Consider the following 16,167-nt stretch of genomic DNA (forward strand, 5'->3'; position numbering starts at 1 on the left):
AAGCAGAGACTCGAACATGTATTTGCACACTCATGTTCATAGTGGCAATTACCAAAAAATGGAAGTAACCCAAGTGTCCATCAACCAATAAATGGCTACATAAAATGTGGTATATATATAAAATGGATTATTTTCAGCTGTGAAAGGAATGAAGTTCTGATACAGGCAACAACATGGATGAACCTTGAAGACATCATTTTGAGTAAAATTATGAAATAATTAAAATAAGGAAATTCAAAGAGTCAGACACCAGAATACAGATTATAAGGGGCCAGGTGGTAGGGAAGGGGCAGTTAATGCTTAATTAATTGGTACAGAAATTCTGTTTGGGGTGATGAAACAGTTTTGGTAAGGGATGGTTGTGATGGTACCACAACACTGTGAACATAATTAACAGCACTGAAATATATATCTGAATTGGTTAAAAGGGTTAATGTTAGGTTTTACATATGGTACTAGAATAAAAATTGAAAAAAAAATCCATGAAACTGCACAACACAGTGAACCCTAAGTTAAACAACCTTGGGCTATAATTAAAAGTACAATTATAAAAATTTGCTTGCATCAATTAAAATGAGGTACCACACCAATGCAAGATGTTAATAGGGTGATATATAGGAATCCTGTATTTTATGAGTGATTACTCTGTAAACTCACAACTTCTCTAGTTTTCTGTGTACAAGTCCTTTACATCCTTGGTTAGATTTATTCCTAGAGATTTGATTCTTTTTGTTGTCACTGTAAATGGATTTTTGTTCTTCATTTGATTGTTCATTGCTAGTGTATAGAAACACTACTGAGTTTTGAGTGTTGATCTTGTACCCTACCACTTTGCTGAATTCATTTATTAGCTCTAGAAGTTTTGTTGTGGACTTTTCAGGATTTTCTTTTTCTTGTTCTGGCTAGAATTTCCAGTACAGTGTTGAATAACAGTGTTGGCAGTGGGCATCCTTGTCTTGTCCCTGCTCTTTGAGGGAAAGCTTTCAGCCTTTCACCGTTGAGTATGATTTTAGCTGTGGGTTTTTCATATATGCCCTTTTATCACATTGAGGAAGTTTCCTTAAATTCCTAGTTTTCTAAGTGTTTTTGTCAAAAAGTGGTGTTCAGTTGAGATGATCATGTGGAGTTTTTTTCCCCCTTCATTCTGTTAATGTGGTACATTATATTAAGTCATTTTCCTATGTTGAAGCCTTGCAAACCTGGAATAAATCCCACTTGATCATGGTGTATAACTGCCAACTACTTTTAAATATGTTGCTTCATTAATCCTCACAATAATCTCTCTGAGTATATTATCATTCCCAGTCTTCACAGATGAAAATAAAAAGGATCAGAAATTAACTTGCCCAAGAGAACAACCCCCAACTCCCACAATTTTTTTTCCTTCTGCCATCTGACATACTGTGTGCTCGAACTTATCCCTTAAGACTCAGTTCAGACTTTGTCACCTGTCTTTTCCTTCCAAGTATAGACCTCCATGCTCTTGTCCCTCAGTTCCTGGTACATAGCTCCATCATAGCATTTACCATGTGCCATTGCTTATTCTTGCCACCTCCCTTCTAGATTATGTGTTTCCTGAGGGCAGGGATACTTTGTATCCCAAGTGCTAAGTGCATAATAAATGTTTAATGAGAACAAATTTATTGGTTGGCAATAATATGTTGGCCTTACTTTAAGTGTGGGAAATACAAAGCTGATTCACAATTTGGGGCAACTGAACAATGGAATCATTGAATGCTATGTTGTGCTAGGTATTGTGGGTACAGATAAAATGCAGACCCCATTTTAAAGAAGCTTACTCTCTAATGGGGCAGCACCACACGTATGTAAACACATAATTTCAACAAAATTTGATTAATCTATTCTAGAGGTATGCATGGGAAAAGAGCTTGGAACTGGGGAAGGAGAGAGCTTGGAACTGGGAAGGGGTGTCAGGGAAAGCTTTCTGAAGATGTTATCTGAACTGAATCACACCAGATGCGGTGTAGCATCTGTAAATTCCTGGTGAGTAGAAAGAGAATAAATTCAGAGGGCAGTGAGTGGAGGGCAGAGACCTAAAGAACAGCTGGAGTGTGTGTGGGGCAAGCAGCCCACGAAAAATGTTCAAAAGAGTATAAGTTGAATCAAGAAAGAGTGATCAATCAAAGGAAACTGAGAGCTCTAGAGAGTACAAAATCAGTAGTGCCAAATGCAGCAGGAAGTCAAGTAAGGTAAGGCCTAGAAAGTGTTCAATGGCTTTAGCAACCAGAGAGTCATTAGTAACTTTGGCAAGAGCAATTTTAGTGAAGTGGTAGAGGAGGCAGAAGCCAGGCTGCAGTGAGATGGTGACTGAATGGGGGGTGAGATATCAGAGACGGTGAATGCAGACAACTTTTACAAAATTTGGTTAAAAAGGGGAAGAGCAATAGGGCAGTAGCTAAATAGCAATGAAGATTCAAGAACATATTTTCAGCCTTACTAATTCTTTCCTCCCCATCCCACACACTTCCAAGTAGACAACTTTACACATGGACTCCTAATATCTCCAATACGCTGTTAGCTCCTTTAAGGCAGGGCTTGTATCTGAATCATCTTTTTATACCACACATTACCCTGTACATGGTATGGGCTCAATATTGGTTGAATGAATGAATGAAATGCAACTTCAGCTCAGGGGGTGACAGAAATGAAGGGATTTACCTGGGTACAATTACTGTTTGTTCTTCTTTCATAGAAATTTGTGGTTGTTTAAAAACTTGGGAGCATGGAGAAAACAAATCCAGAAAATCTTTCCTCATTGATGTATACAAATGTTTGGCCCAGGAAGGCAAATGTAGATAGGGATCAGTTTAGATTTTGCGGACTACTGGAAAGGGGTCCATTACCAGAAGCTGTCCAGGTTCTTGGAATTAGGAGGTGTGCACTGGATTCTCAGTGCCACCACTATAGTTCTGGCAAATTGTTTAACCTATCTAAGCTTCAGGTTACTCACTGGCAACTTGAAGATGCCTATAATAGCATTACCTCATAGGGCTGCAAGAGGACAAAAAAAGATTCTGTAAGTGAAGTGCTTACCATGGTGCTTGGCATAATAGCACTCAATATGTAATGGTTAATAAAATCTAAGTAACAAACTAGTAAAATGAATTAAAAATATTAGTGAAGGGAATAAGTTCTAAAAGAGTTGGATGTAATTCAAATCTTTTAAATATAGAAAGAAATCTTGCTATTTAGAAATCATTAGAAAATGTTTTATAAAAGTAAGTGAAGGGGCAAGATGGCGGACTGGTGAGCTGTGTGTTTTAGTTACTCCTCCAGGAAAGTAGGTAGAAAGCCAGGAACTGCGTGGACTGGACATCACAGAGCAATCTGACTTTGGGCATACTCCATACAACACTCATGAAAATGTGGAACTGCTGAGATCAGCGAAATCTGTAAGTTTTTGCGGCCAGGGGACCCGCGCCCCTCCCTGCCAGGCTCAGTCCCGTGGGAGGAGGGGCCGTCAGCTGCGGGAAGGAGAAGGGAGAACTGCAGTGGCAGCCCTTATCGGAAACTCATTCTACTGATCCAAACTCCAACCATAGATAGACGGAGACCAGACACCAGAGAATCTGAGAGCAGCCAGCCCAGCAGAGAGGAGACAGGCATAGAAAAAAACAGCACGAAAAACTCCAAAATAAAAGTGGAGGATTTTTGGAGTTCTGGTGAACATAGAAAGGGGAAGGGCAGAGCTCAGGCCCTCAGGCTCATATGCAAATCCCAAAGAAAAGCTGATCTCTCTGCCCTGTGGACCTTTCCTTAATGGTCCTAATTGCTTTGTCTCTTAGCATTTCAATAACCCATTAGATCTGTGAGGAAGGCCCATTTTTTTTTTTTTCAATCCTTTTTTCTTTTTCTAAAACAATTACTCTAAGAAGCCCAATACAGAAAGCTTCAAAGACTTGCAATTTGGGCAGGTCAAGACGAGAGCAGAACTAAGAGAGCTCTGAGACAAAAGGCAATAATCCAGTGGCTGAGAAAATTCACTAAACACCACAACTTCCCAAGAAAAGGGGGGTGTCCGCTCACAGCCATCATCCTGGTGGACAGGAAACACTCCTGCCCATTGCCAGCCCCATAGCCCAGAGCTGCTCCAGACAACCCAGTGTGATGGAAGCGCTTCAAATAACACGCACACACCACAAAACTGGGCGTGGACATTAGCCTTCCCTGCAACCTCAGCTGATTGTCGCAGAGTTGGGAAGGTGGAGCAGTGTGAATTAACAAAGCCCCATTCAGCCATAATTTCAGCAGACTGGGAGCCTCCCTACACAGCCCAGCAGCCCAGAACCACCCTGGGGGGTCGGCATTCACCTGTGACATAGCACAGTCATCCCTCAACAGAGGACCCGGGGTGCACAGCCTGGAAGAGGGGCCCACTTGCAAGTCTCAGGAGCCATACGCCAATACCAAGGACTTGTGGGTCAGTGGCAGAGACAAACTGTGGCAGGACTGAACTGAAGGATTAGACTATTGCAGCAGCTTTAAAACTCTAGGATCACCACGGAGATTTGATTGTTAGAGCCACCCCCCCTCCCTGACTGCCCAGAAACACACCCCATATACAGGGCAGGCAACACCAAGTACACACGCAAGCTTGGTACACCAATTGGACCCCACAAGACTCACTCCCCCACTCACCACAAAGGCTCAGCAGGGGAGAACTGGCTTGTGGAGAACAGGTGGCTCGTGGACGCCACCTGCTGGTTAGTTAGAGAAAGTGTACTCCACGAAGCTGTAGATCTGATAAATTAGAGATAAGGACTTCAATTGGTCTACAAATCCTAAAAGAACCCTATCAAGTTCAGCAAATGCCAAGAGGCCAAAAACAACAGAAAATTATAAAGCATATGAAAAAACCAGACGATATGGATAACCCAAGCCCAAGCACCCAAATCAAAAGATCAGAAGAGACACAGCACCTAAAGCAGCTACTCAAAGAACTAAAGATGAACAATGAGACCATAGTACGGGAGACAAAGGAAATCAAGAAGACCCTAGAAGAGCATAAAGAAGACATTGCAAGACTAAATAAAAAAATGGATGATCTTATGGAAATTAAAGAAACTGTTGACCAAATTAAAAAGATTCTGGACACTCATAGTACAAGACTAGAGGAAGTTGAACAACGAATCAGTGACCTGGAAGATGACAGAATGGAAAATGAAAGCATAAAAGAAAGAATGGGGAAAAAAATTGAAAAACTCGAAATGGACCTCAGGGATATGATAGATAATATGAAACATCCGAATATAAGACTCATTGGTGGTCCAGAAGGGGAAGAAAAGGGTAAAGGTCTAGGAAGAGTATTCAAAGAAATTGTTGGGGAAAACTTCCCAAATCTTCTAAACAACATAAATACACAAATCATAAACGCTCAGCAAACTCCAAATAGAATAAATCCAAATAAACCCACTCCGAGACATATTCTGATCACACTGTCAAACACAGAAGAGAAGGAGCAAGTTCTGAAAGCAGCAAGAGAAAAGCAATTCACCACATACAAAGGAAACAGCATAAGGCTAAGTAGTGACTACTCAGCAGCCACCATGGAGGCGAGAAGGCAGTGGCACGATATATTTAAAATTCTGAGTGAGAAAAATTTCCAGCCAAGAATACTTTATCCAGCAAAGCTCTCCTTCAAATTTGAGGGAGAGCTTAAATTTTTCACAGACAAACAAATGCTGAGAGAATATGCTAACAAGAGACCTGCCCTACTGGAGATACTAAAGGAAGCCCTACAGACAGAGAAACAAAGAAAGGACAGAGAGACTTGGAGAAAGGTTCAGTACTAAAGAGATTTGGTATGGGTACAATAAAGGATATTAACAGAGAGAGGGGAAAAATATGACAAACATAAACCAAAGGATAAGATGGCTGATTCAAGAAATGCCTTCACGGTTATAACATTGAATGTAAATGGATTAAACTCCCCAATTAAAAGATATAGATTCGCAGAATGGATCAAAAAAAATGAACCATCAATATGTTGCATACAAGAGACTCATCTTAGACACAGGGACACAAAGAAACTGAAAGTGAAAGGATGGAAAAAAATATTTCATGCAAGCTACAGCCAAAAGAAAGCAGGTGTAGCAATATTAATCTCAGATAAAATAGACTTCAAATGCAGGGATGTTTTGAGAGACAAAGAAGGCCACTACATACTAATAAAAGGGGCAATTCAACAAGAAGAAATAACAATCGTAAATGTCTATGCACCCAATCAAGGTGCCACAAAATACATGAGAGAAACACTGGCAAAACTAAAGGAAGCAATTGATGTTTCCACGATAATTGTGGGAGACTTCAACACATCACTCTCTCCTATAGATAGATCAACCAGACAGAAGACCAATAAGGAAATTGAAAACCTAAACAATCTGATAAATGAATTAGATTTAACAGACATATACAGGACATTACATCCCAAATCACCAGGATACACATATTTTTCTAGTGCTCACGGAACTTTCTCCAGAATAGATCATATGCTGGGACATAAAACAAGCCTCAATAAATTTAAAAAGATTGAAATTATTCAAGGCACATTCTCTGACCACAATGGAATACAATTAGAAGTCAATAACCATCAGAGACTTAGAAAATTCACAAATACCTGGAGGTTAAACAACACACTCCTAAACAATCAGTGGGTTAAAGAAGAAATAGCAAGAGAAATTGCTAAATATATAGAGACGAATGAAAATGAGAACACAACATACCAAAACCTATGGGATGCAGCAAAAGCAGTGCTGAGGGGGAAATTTATAGCACTAAACGCATATATTAAAAAGGAAGAAAGAGCCAAAATCAAAGAACTAATGGATCAACTGAAGAAGCTAGAAAATGAACAGCAAACCAATCCAAAACCAAGTAGAAGAAAAGAAATAATAAGGATTAAAGCAGAAATAAATGACATAGAGAATAAAAAAACAATAGAGAGGATAAATATCACCAAAAGTTGGTTCTTTGAGAAGATCAACAAGATTGACAAGCCCGTAGCTAGACTGACAAAATCAAAAAGAGAGAAGACCCATAGAAACAAAATAATGAATGGAAAAGGTGACATAACTGCAGATCCTGAAGAAATTAAAAAAATTATAAGACGATATTATGAACAACTGTATGGCAACAAACTGGATAATGTAGAAGAAATGGACAATTTCCTGGAAACATATGAACAACCTAGACTGACCAGAGAAGAAACAGAAGACCTCAACCAACCCATCACAAGCAAAGAGATTCAATCAGTCATCAAAAATCTTCCCACAAATAAATGCTCAGGGCCAGATGGCTTCACAGGGGAATTCTACCAAACTTTCCAGAAAGAACTGACACCAATCTTACTCAAACTCTTTCAAAACATTGAAGAAAATGGAACGCTACCTAACTCATTTTATGAAGCTAACATCAATCTAATACCAAAACCAGGCAAAGATGCTACAAAAAAGGAAAACTACCGGCCAATCTCCCTAATGAATATAGATGCAAAAATCCTCAACAAAATACTTGCAAATCGAATCCAAAGACACATTAAAAAAATCATACACCATGACCAAGTGGGGTTTATTCCAGGCATGCAAGGATGGTTCAACATAAGAAAATCAATCAATGTATTACAACACATTAACAAGTCAAAAGGGAAAAATCAATTGATCATCTCAATAGATGCTGAAAAAGCATTTGACAAAATCCAACATCCCTTTTTGATAAAAACACTTCAAAAGGTAGGAATTGAAGGAAACTTCCTCAACATGATAAAGAGCATATATGAAAAACCCACAGCCAGCATAGTACTCAATGCTGAGAGACTGAAAGCCTTCCCTCTAAGATCAGGAACAAGACAAGGATGCCCGCTGTCACCACTGTTATTCAACATTGTGCTGGAACTGCTAGCCAGGGCAATCCGGCAAGACAAAGAAATAAAAGGCATCCAAATTGGAAAAGAAGAAGTAAAACTGTCATTGTTTGCAGATGATATGATCTTATATCTAGAAAACCCTGAGAAATCAACGATACAGCTACTAGAGCTAATAAACAAATTTAGCAAAGTTGCGGGATACAAGGTTAATGTACATAAGTCAGTAATGTTTCTATATGCTAGAAATGAACAAACTGAAGAGACACTCAAGAAAAAGATACCATTTTCAATAGCAACTAAAAAAAATCAAGTACCTAGGAATAAACTTAACCAAAGATGTAAAAGACCTATACAAAGAAAACTACATAACTCTACTAAAAGAAATAGAAGGGGACCTTAAAAGATGGAAAAATATTCCATGTTCATGGATAGGAAGGCTAAATGTCATTAAGATGTCAATTCTACCCAAACTCATCTACAGATTCAATGCAATCCCAATCAAAATTCCAACAACCTACTTTGCAGACTTGGAAAAGCTAGTTATCAAATTTATTTGGAAAGGGAAGATGCCTCGAATTGCTAAAGACACTCTAAAAAAGAAAAACGAAGTGGGAGGACTTACACTCCCTGACTTTGAAGCTTATTATAAAGCCACAGTTGCCAAAACAGCATGGTACTGGCACAAAGATAGACATATAGATCAATGGAATCGAATTGAGAATTCAGAGATAGACCCTCAGATCTATGGCCGACTGATCTTTGATAAGGCCCCCAAAGTCACTGAACTGAGTCATAATGGTCTTTTCAACAAATGGGGCTGGGAGAGTTGGATATCCATATCCAAAAGAATGAAAGAGGACCCCTACCTCACCCCCTACACAAAAATTAACTCAAAATGGACCAAAGATCTCAATATAAAAGAAAGTACCATAAAACTCCTAGAAGATAATGTAGGAAAACATCTTCAAGACCTTGTATTAGGTGGCCACTTCCTAGACTTTACACCCAAAGCACAAGCAACAAAAGAGAAAATAGATAAATGGGAACTCCTCAAGCTTAGAAGTTTCTGCACCTCAAAGGAATTTCTCAAAAAGGTAAAGAGGCAGCCAACTGAATGGGAAAAAATTTTTGGAAACCATGTATCTGACAAAAGACTGATATCTCGCATATATAAAGAAATCCTACAACTCAATGACAATAGTACAGACAGCCCAATTATACAATGGGCAAAAGATATGAAAAGACAGTTCTCTGAAGAGGAAATACAAATGGCCAAGAAACACATGAAAAAATGTTCAGCTTCACTAGCTATTAGAGAGATGCAAATTAAGACCACAATGAGATAGCATCTAACACCGGTTAGAGTGGCTGCCATTAAACAAACAGGAAACTACAAATGCTGGAGGGGATGTGGAGAAATTGGAACTCTTATTCATTGTTGGTGGGACTGTATAATGGTTCAGCCACTCTGGAAGTCAGTCTGGCAGTTCCTTAGAAAACTAGATATAGAGTTACCATTCGATCCAGCGATTGCACTTCTCGGTATATACCCGGAAGATCGGAAAGCAGTGACACGAACAGATATCTGCACGCCAATGTTCATAGCAGCATTATTCACAATTGCCAAGAGATGGAAACAACCCAAATGTCCTTCAACAGATGAGTGGATAAATAAAATGTGGTATATACACACGATGGAATACTACGCGGCAGTAAGAAGGAACGATCTCGTGAAACATATGACAACATGGATGAACCTTGAAGACATAATGCTGAGCGAAATAAGCCAGGCACAAAAAGAGAAATATTATATGCTACCACTAATGTGAACTTTGAAAAATGTAAAACAAATGGTTTATAATGTAGAATGTAGGGGAACTAGCAATAGAGAGCAATTAAGGAAAGGGGAACAATAATCCAAGAAGAACAGATAAGCTATTTAACGTTCTGGGGATGCCCAGGAATGACTAGGGTCTGTTAATTTCTGATGGATATAGTAGGAGCAAGTTCACAGAAATGTTGCTATATTAGGTAACTTTCTTGGGGTAAAGTAGGAACATGTTGGAAGTTAAGCAGTTATCTTAGGTTAGTTGTCTTTTTCTTACTCCCTTGTTATGGTCTCTTTGAAATGTTCTTTTATTGTATGTTTGTTTTCTTTTTAACTTTTTTTTCATACAGTTGATTTAAAAAAGAAGGGAAAGTTAAAAAAAAAAAAAGAAAAACAAGGAAAAAAAGATGTAGTGCCCCCTTGAGGAGCCTGTGGAGAATGCAGGGGTATTGGCCTACCCCACCTCGATGGTTGCTAACATGACCACAGACATAGGGGACTGTTGGTTTGATGGGTTGAGCCCTCTACCATAGGCTTTACCCTTGGGAAGACGGTTGCTGCAAAGGAGAGGCTAGGCCTCCCTATGGTTGTGCCTAAGAGCCTCCTCCCGAATGCCTCTTTGTTGCTCAGATGTGGCCCTCTCTCTCTGGCTAAGCCAACTTGAAAGGTGAAATCACTGCCCTCCCCCCTACGTGGGATCAGACACCCAGGGGAGTGAATCTCCCTGGCAACGTGGAATATGACTCCCGGGGAGGAATGTAGACCTGGCATCGTGGGACGGAGAACATCTTCTTGACCAAAAGGGGGATGTGAAAGGAAATGAAATAAGCTTCAGTAGCCGAGAGATTCCAAAAGGAGCCGAGAGTTCACTCTGGTGGGCACTCTTACGCACACTTTAGACAACCCTTTTTAGGTTCTAAAGAATTGGGGTAGCTGGTGGTGGATACCTGAAACTATCAAACTACAACCCAGAACCCATGAATCTCGAAGACAGTTGTATAAAATGTAGCTTATGAGGGGTGACAATGGGATTGGGAAAGCCATAAGGACCACACTCCACTTTGTCTAGTTTATGGATGGATGAGTAGAAAAATAGGGGAAGGAAACAAACAGACAAAGGTACCCAGTGTTCTTTTTTACTTCAATTGCTCTTTTTCACTCTAATTATTATTCTTGTTATTTTTGTGTGTGTGCTAATGAAGGTGTCAGGGATTGATTTAGGTGATGAATGTACAACTATGTAATGGTACTGTGAACAATCGAAAGTACGATTCGTTTTGTATGACTGCGTGGTATGTGAATATATCTCAATAAAATGAAGATAAAAAAAAATCAATTGACCATGGGGGGGGGGAAAGTAAGTGAATAATCAGCCACAGTTTACCAATTTTGTAAATCCCCATTTTTGTATACCGTGCTTATGGAAAAAATCTATTTTAAAGTTTCACGTATTTGAGTGGACCTGCCCAGTGAGTCTAAGTTAACGTTCCTTAGCGGGAGGTGGCCCCAAGACGTTGCATTAATTTCCTGCCCTGCCAGTACTGCTTGCATAAGAGTGCACTGGGGTATGTTGTTTCAGTTCTAATGAAAATTCAGTTCCATCCCCCTTGGTGGAACAGGGCCAGACGTACTACGGGGCAAAAACTAGCCCTTTCCAGAGCCTGTACCCCAGAAACCAGGCCGCGCAAAGGCAGGAGCTCTGTCCTAGCTCAAACTAGGGGATAGAGAGGAAGCCTTTGCACCTTCCTCCTCACATCTGCGAGCCTGATGCAACAGGGGGTGGGTGCTCCCGCTACCCCTGCCCCAAAGCGTCGGGTTCCGAGCTAGCAGTTGCAGACGAGAATAGCAGGGAGGCGAGGGGATTCTGAGCAAGGCGGCGGCCGTCTAACCTTTCCCGGTTAAGGACAGCACTCAGGGCTGTAACTGTATCTCCAGAGACAGGAAAGGTTAATGTAAATGCCAGAGGTCTCGGTAGGGGGGTGTAGAAGCGGAGGGGAGGCGCGGGAGGCGCAGGAGGAGGAGGGTTGGTCTACCCAAGGTCAATCCCAGCTCCCCACGCCCGCGCCTCCCCGCCCTCCGGGAGTCAGGAAGGCAGCTCTGCGGGGCTCCGTGGCCGTGGCCCCTCACACCGCGACCTCCCCGTCCTCCAGATCTGAAAGCGAGCGCAGAGTTGGGGGAGTGGGTGGGGGCGCGCGGAGTCCTGGGGCCGCGCACGGAAGTGGCGGGCCCGGCGGCAGGAGGCGGGCGAGTGTGCCCGCACGTCGCGCACGGCCTCGCGTCCGGGAGCCAAGCCGCCGAGCAGCCGCCGCGTCCCTTACCCCGTTGGCGGCGGCGATGCGGACTATGAGCTGGATGGCCTCCTTCATGTAGAACCTGCCGTCCCCGCCCACCACCAGCGTGGCCTCCTGTCGCAGCGCGGGCTCCACGGTGGAGATGATACTCTGGATGAAATTCTCCGCGTAGTTGGCGCTGCTTTGGAACACCTTCACCCGCTTCCTCAGCCCGCTCGTACCCGGCTTCTGGTCCGGGTACGCCTGGGTCTTGACGGTCACAATCTTCACCATGGTGGGCGACTCGCTGCCTGGGGCCGGAGCGGACTCTGCTAACCGGGAGGGCGGCTGGGACCGTGGCGGAAGCTGCTTTGGGATGGTAGGAGGTCGTGGGCAACGTCCGCACTCTTGACTGCGCTTGGCCCTCCTCCTTAAAGGGACAGGGCACAGGGCGCTCCCTCCAGCCGCCAGTTCACTTCCGTGCAGGTCTGGGAGGGAGGGGCAAAGGGAGCGCCTTCTCCAGGCCTCAAATGAAACGGTGGAGCCTCTCTGATTACCCTTCCCCTCGCAAGCCAATCCAATATAAAATGAAATCCACAACTCCTCCCCTAAAAGGAGGGGGCAGAGCTTGGAGTCGGGACCTGGGAATAGGGCAAGAGCATGAGGCAGGGTGGAAGAACACCGCGTGTAATGATTTTCTGTGGTTTTGCTGGTGGATCATGTGTAAATAACTTTCTGGAACCTGTTCTGAGGATAGAAGTACCACCCTCAACTAAATTTCATGACTCCTTGTTTCTATTCTCTTTCCAAGTATAAAGCCATTTGTGTCAGAAAAAGGAGTCAACTCCAAAGTTCTAATTTAACTTATTCCTTTCCATCTGTTTACTGATGGACCACACCCTTTACTTCCATTTGGTGAGAGTGCCTGTACTAAAACTATGACTCATTGAATATTATGCTTCTAATGCTCACAAAAGCATAGGTATTATATCCCCCCCCCCCATTTTATGCTTGCAAAACTGAGATTCAAAAAATAAAATGCCTTATCAAGGCCACAGAGCTAAGTACATGCAGGGTCCCAAGTCAGGTGGGTCTGGCTCCAAAATCAGGGCTCCTATCATGATTTGCCTGCAGTATCACCAAGTTACACAACTGGGGAATGTACAGGGAGGTCTTGGTAAATGTAGATACAAATATAAGGTAGGGATGAGAATGATTATCATCAAAATAAGCCAATAATCCACGTAATAGAAATTCAGAGATCAATAAGGACTGAGGTGTCTGGGGGGTTCATGGAGGCTACAGGGTTCACAAAAGGGGTTCCATTAGGAAGTAGGAATCATCAGGTTTTCCTTTGATTTGATGAGAGTGACTATGTCCTCTGCTCAGAAATGAGTGTCATTTTGGTGACGTGGAAAAGAATATGTTTTTGTTCTTTTTCCCCTACGTACTAGATGTGTGACCTTGGAAAAGTTAGTAAATATCTGTGGGCCTCCATTTCTTTACTATAAAATGGACATAAAATCTATCTTACAAGGTTTTTAAGGAATTAAATGGGGTTTTGTATGTCAGTACTCAGTTGTGGATACATGGTAGAATCACCTGAGGCACTTTTAAAACTCCCATGCTCCAGCCCATCTAAACTAATTCAATCATAACGTGATTACCTAGCATGGTGCCTGAAACAAAGGTCCTCAAAAATATTGGCTCCTCCCCCCATTCAAAAAACAGAGCCTATCATTAATCTTTTAGATTACACTCCTGCTTCTTAGCGGTTAATTGGTATATTTTGATTAAGCAGAGAGGCTGACAGTCCTATATGACTGCTGACTCCCAGAAACCAGAGAGTTGATATGGTGAAGCTTACTATACATGAGTTTCATTTTGCTTCTGATTTCAGTGGCAAATAATATGTGAAAATTGAATCTTGGACTGCTGGAAATGATTTCTATTATTTGTACAGGAATACAGTTTACAGAGTAGTATAATCTTCTGAATTAAATAGTACAATCAACCCCATTTTATAGATGACAGAACTGAGGGCAGAATGATTAATCAAGGTTACCAAATTCCACAAAATGAAAACATAGTATTGAATCACTGAGTCTTAGAAATACCTACCTCATAGAGTTCTATGGATTAGATTAGATACTGAATAAAGCTCCTTACACAGTGCTAATAAGTGTATAATAAATGTCAACTCATTATTATAAAGTGGTAAACTCAAACTCAGATCCCATGTTCTTTCTGGATTCTTATCTTTGGAACTTTGGAGCTTTTTATTTAAAATAAATAAATAAATAAATGGATGGAACTTTCTGTTTAACAGAAATTGCTCCATTCTTCTCTCATCCAAGAAGTTGTAACCGCTTTAACTGCATAACAAACCAACCACTTAAAAACTTAGTGCCTTAAGACAACCACCACTTATTACTTTTTATGATTCTGTGAGTCAGCTGGGTGGATTTGATCTGGGTTAGACTCTGATTTTGGCTGGGTTCTTGTGGCAGACAGACTCTAAGGCAACTTTGATGATCCTCGCTTCCTGGTATTTATACCCTTAGGTAATCTATTAGTTTTCTATTGCTATGCAACAAAGTACCAGAAATTTAGCAACTTAATGTACATTTGTTATCTCATGATTCTGTGGGTCAAAAGTCTGGGCAAGTATGGCTAGGTTCAATGGTCAGGGCATATCACAAGGGTGAACTCAACGTGTAAACTGGGCTGGGTTCTTATCTGGAGACTTTGTGGGGAAAATCTGCTTCCAGGCTCATTCAGATTATCATCAGGATTTAGTTCCTTGTGTTTGTAGATCTGAAGTCTCTGTTTCTTGCCGGCTGTCAGCTGGGAGTCACTCTGCTACTAGAGGCCACTCTCATCAAGTCTATGTCACTCTTAGAATATCTCTGACTTTCTCTTCTGCCTCAGGCAGAGAAAACTCTCTGCTTTTAAAGGGCTCATGTGATTATATTAAACTTACCTGGATAATCTCCCCTTTGCCATATAATGTGATGTCATTATGGGAGTGATATATTCACTGGTTCCATCCATACTCAAAGGAGAGAGAATTATATGAAGTTGAGGGTCACTTAGAATTCTGCGTACCACACTGCTCCTCTTGTGTGGGGGCAGGACCTTGTGACTTTTTTTTTTTTTATAGATTCAGGTATTTATTTTAAGCTATTCCAATGCATTAAAACCTAAAAAGAGTTATCTATATAGTGCATAAGAATGCCCACCAGAGTGACCTCTTGACTCCATTTGGAATCTCTCAGCTGCTGAAACTTTGTTTTGTTTCATTTCACATCCCCCTTTTGGTCAAGAAGATGTTCTCAATCCCATGATGCCGGGTACAGATTCATCCCCAGGAGTCATATCCCACATTGCCAGGGAGATTTACACTCCTGGGAGTCAGATCTCACATAGCGGGGGAGGGCAGTGAGTTTACATGCCGAGGTGGCTTAGCTAGAGAGAGAGGGCCACAGCTGATCAACAAAGAGGTACTCAGGGGGAGACTCTTAGGCACAATTATAAGCAGGTTTAGCCTCTCCTTGCAGTAGTGAGCCTCATAAGGGCACGTCCCGTGATAGAGGGCTCAGCACATCAAACTGTCAGCCCTCAATGTTTGTGAGAACATCAGCAACAATCCAGGTAAGAAAGCCCAACACCTCTGCATTTTCCCCCAGCTTCTCAGGGGGGCCCTGCATATATATTTTTATTCTCTGCCCAAATTACTTTGGGATGTGTCACTATTTCACACTAACCTATGCATACCTACCAGGTCTCACTTCCTATTAAAAATTCCATGTAATTACGGTATTTGAACAAGCTGTACAAGTTAAATTGTTTAGAAAATATAGTTCTTGCACCAACTAAACATCTCTTCCCTTGGTCTCACATGGAATTTGAGGTTTTAAAATGCCATCAGTATTGTCCTTTACCCTTTGGCCCAGTTTGCCCTAGACCTAACCACATCTGCTTCATTCACATCTCTAGTTGAAGTCTGAACTCTTTTTCAGCTTTTTTAACATTTGCTATATGTTCTAATGCTGACATTCATATCTGCCGAAGTGTGTGACTTGTTTTTAATCAACAAGATATGGCAAAGGTAATGGGGTGTCACTTTCTTGGTTATATTACATAGTATGGCATGGTCTGTCTTGCCAAGAGACTCTCTCCCTTAC

At 41.5% G+C, this 16,167-nt stretch overlaps 1 protein-coding gene across 2 annotated transcripts in view; it reads right to left on the minus strand.

The window, feature by feature from the left end:
- The window catches only part of PGM1 (phosphoglucomutase 1), a 79,857-nt gene extending 67,406 nt beyond the window's left edge, over positions 1-12,451 (minus strand). The window contains exon 1 of one of the 2 annotated variants that reach the window (XM_037827021.1): positions 12,029-12,451. In XM_037827021.1, the coding sequence (XP_037682949.1) occupies positions 12,029-12,274 (246 nt within the window). In that variant the 5' untranslated portion in view covers positions 12,275-12,451. The remainder of the gene's footprint in view (positions 1-12,028) is intronic. The other variant, XM_037827020.1, reaches the window with a different exon arrangement.
- Between the last annotated feature and the right edge of the window lie 3,716 nt (positions 12,452-16,167).

The sequence above is a fragment of the Choloepus didactylus genome, chromosome 2 (assembly GCF_015220235.1).
Source record: "Choloepus didactylus isolate mChoDid1 chromosome 2, mChoDid1.pri, whole genome shotgun sequence".
Lineage (NCBI taxonomy): Eukaryota > Metazoa > Chordata > Mammalia > Pilosa > Megalonychidae > Choloepus > Choloepus didactylus.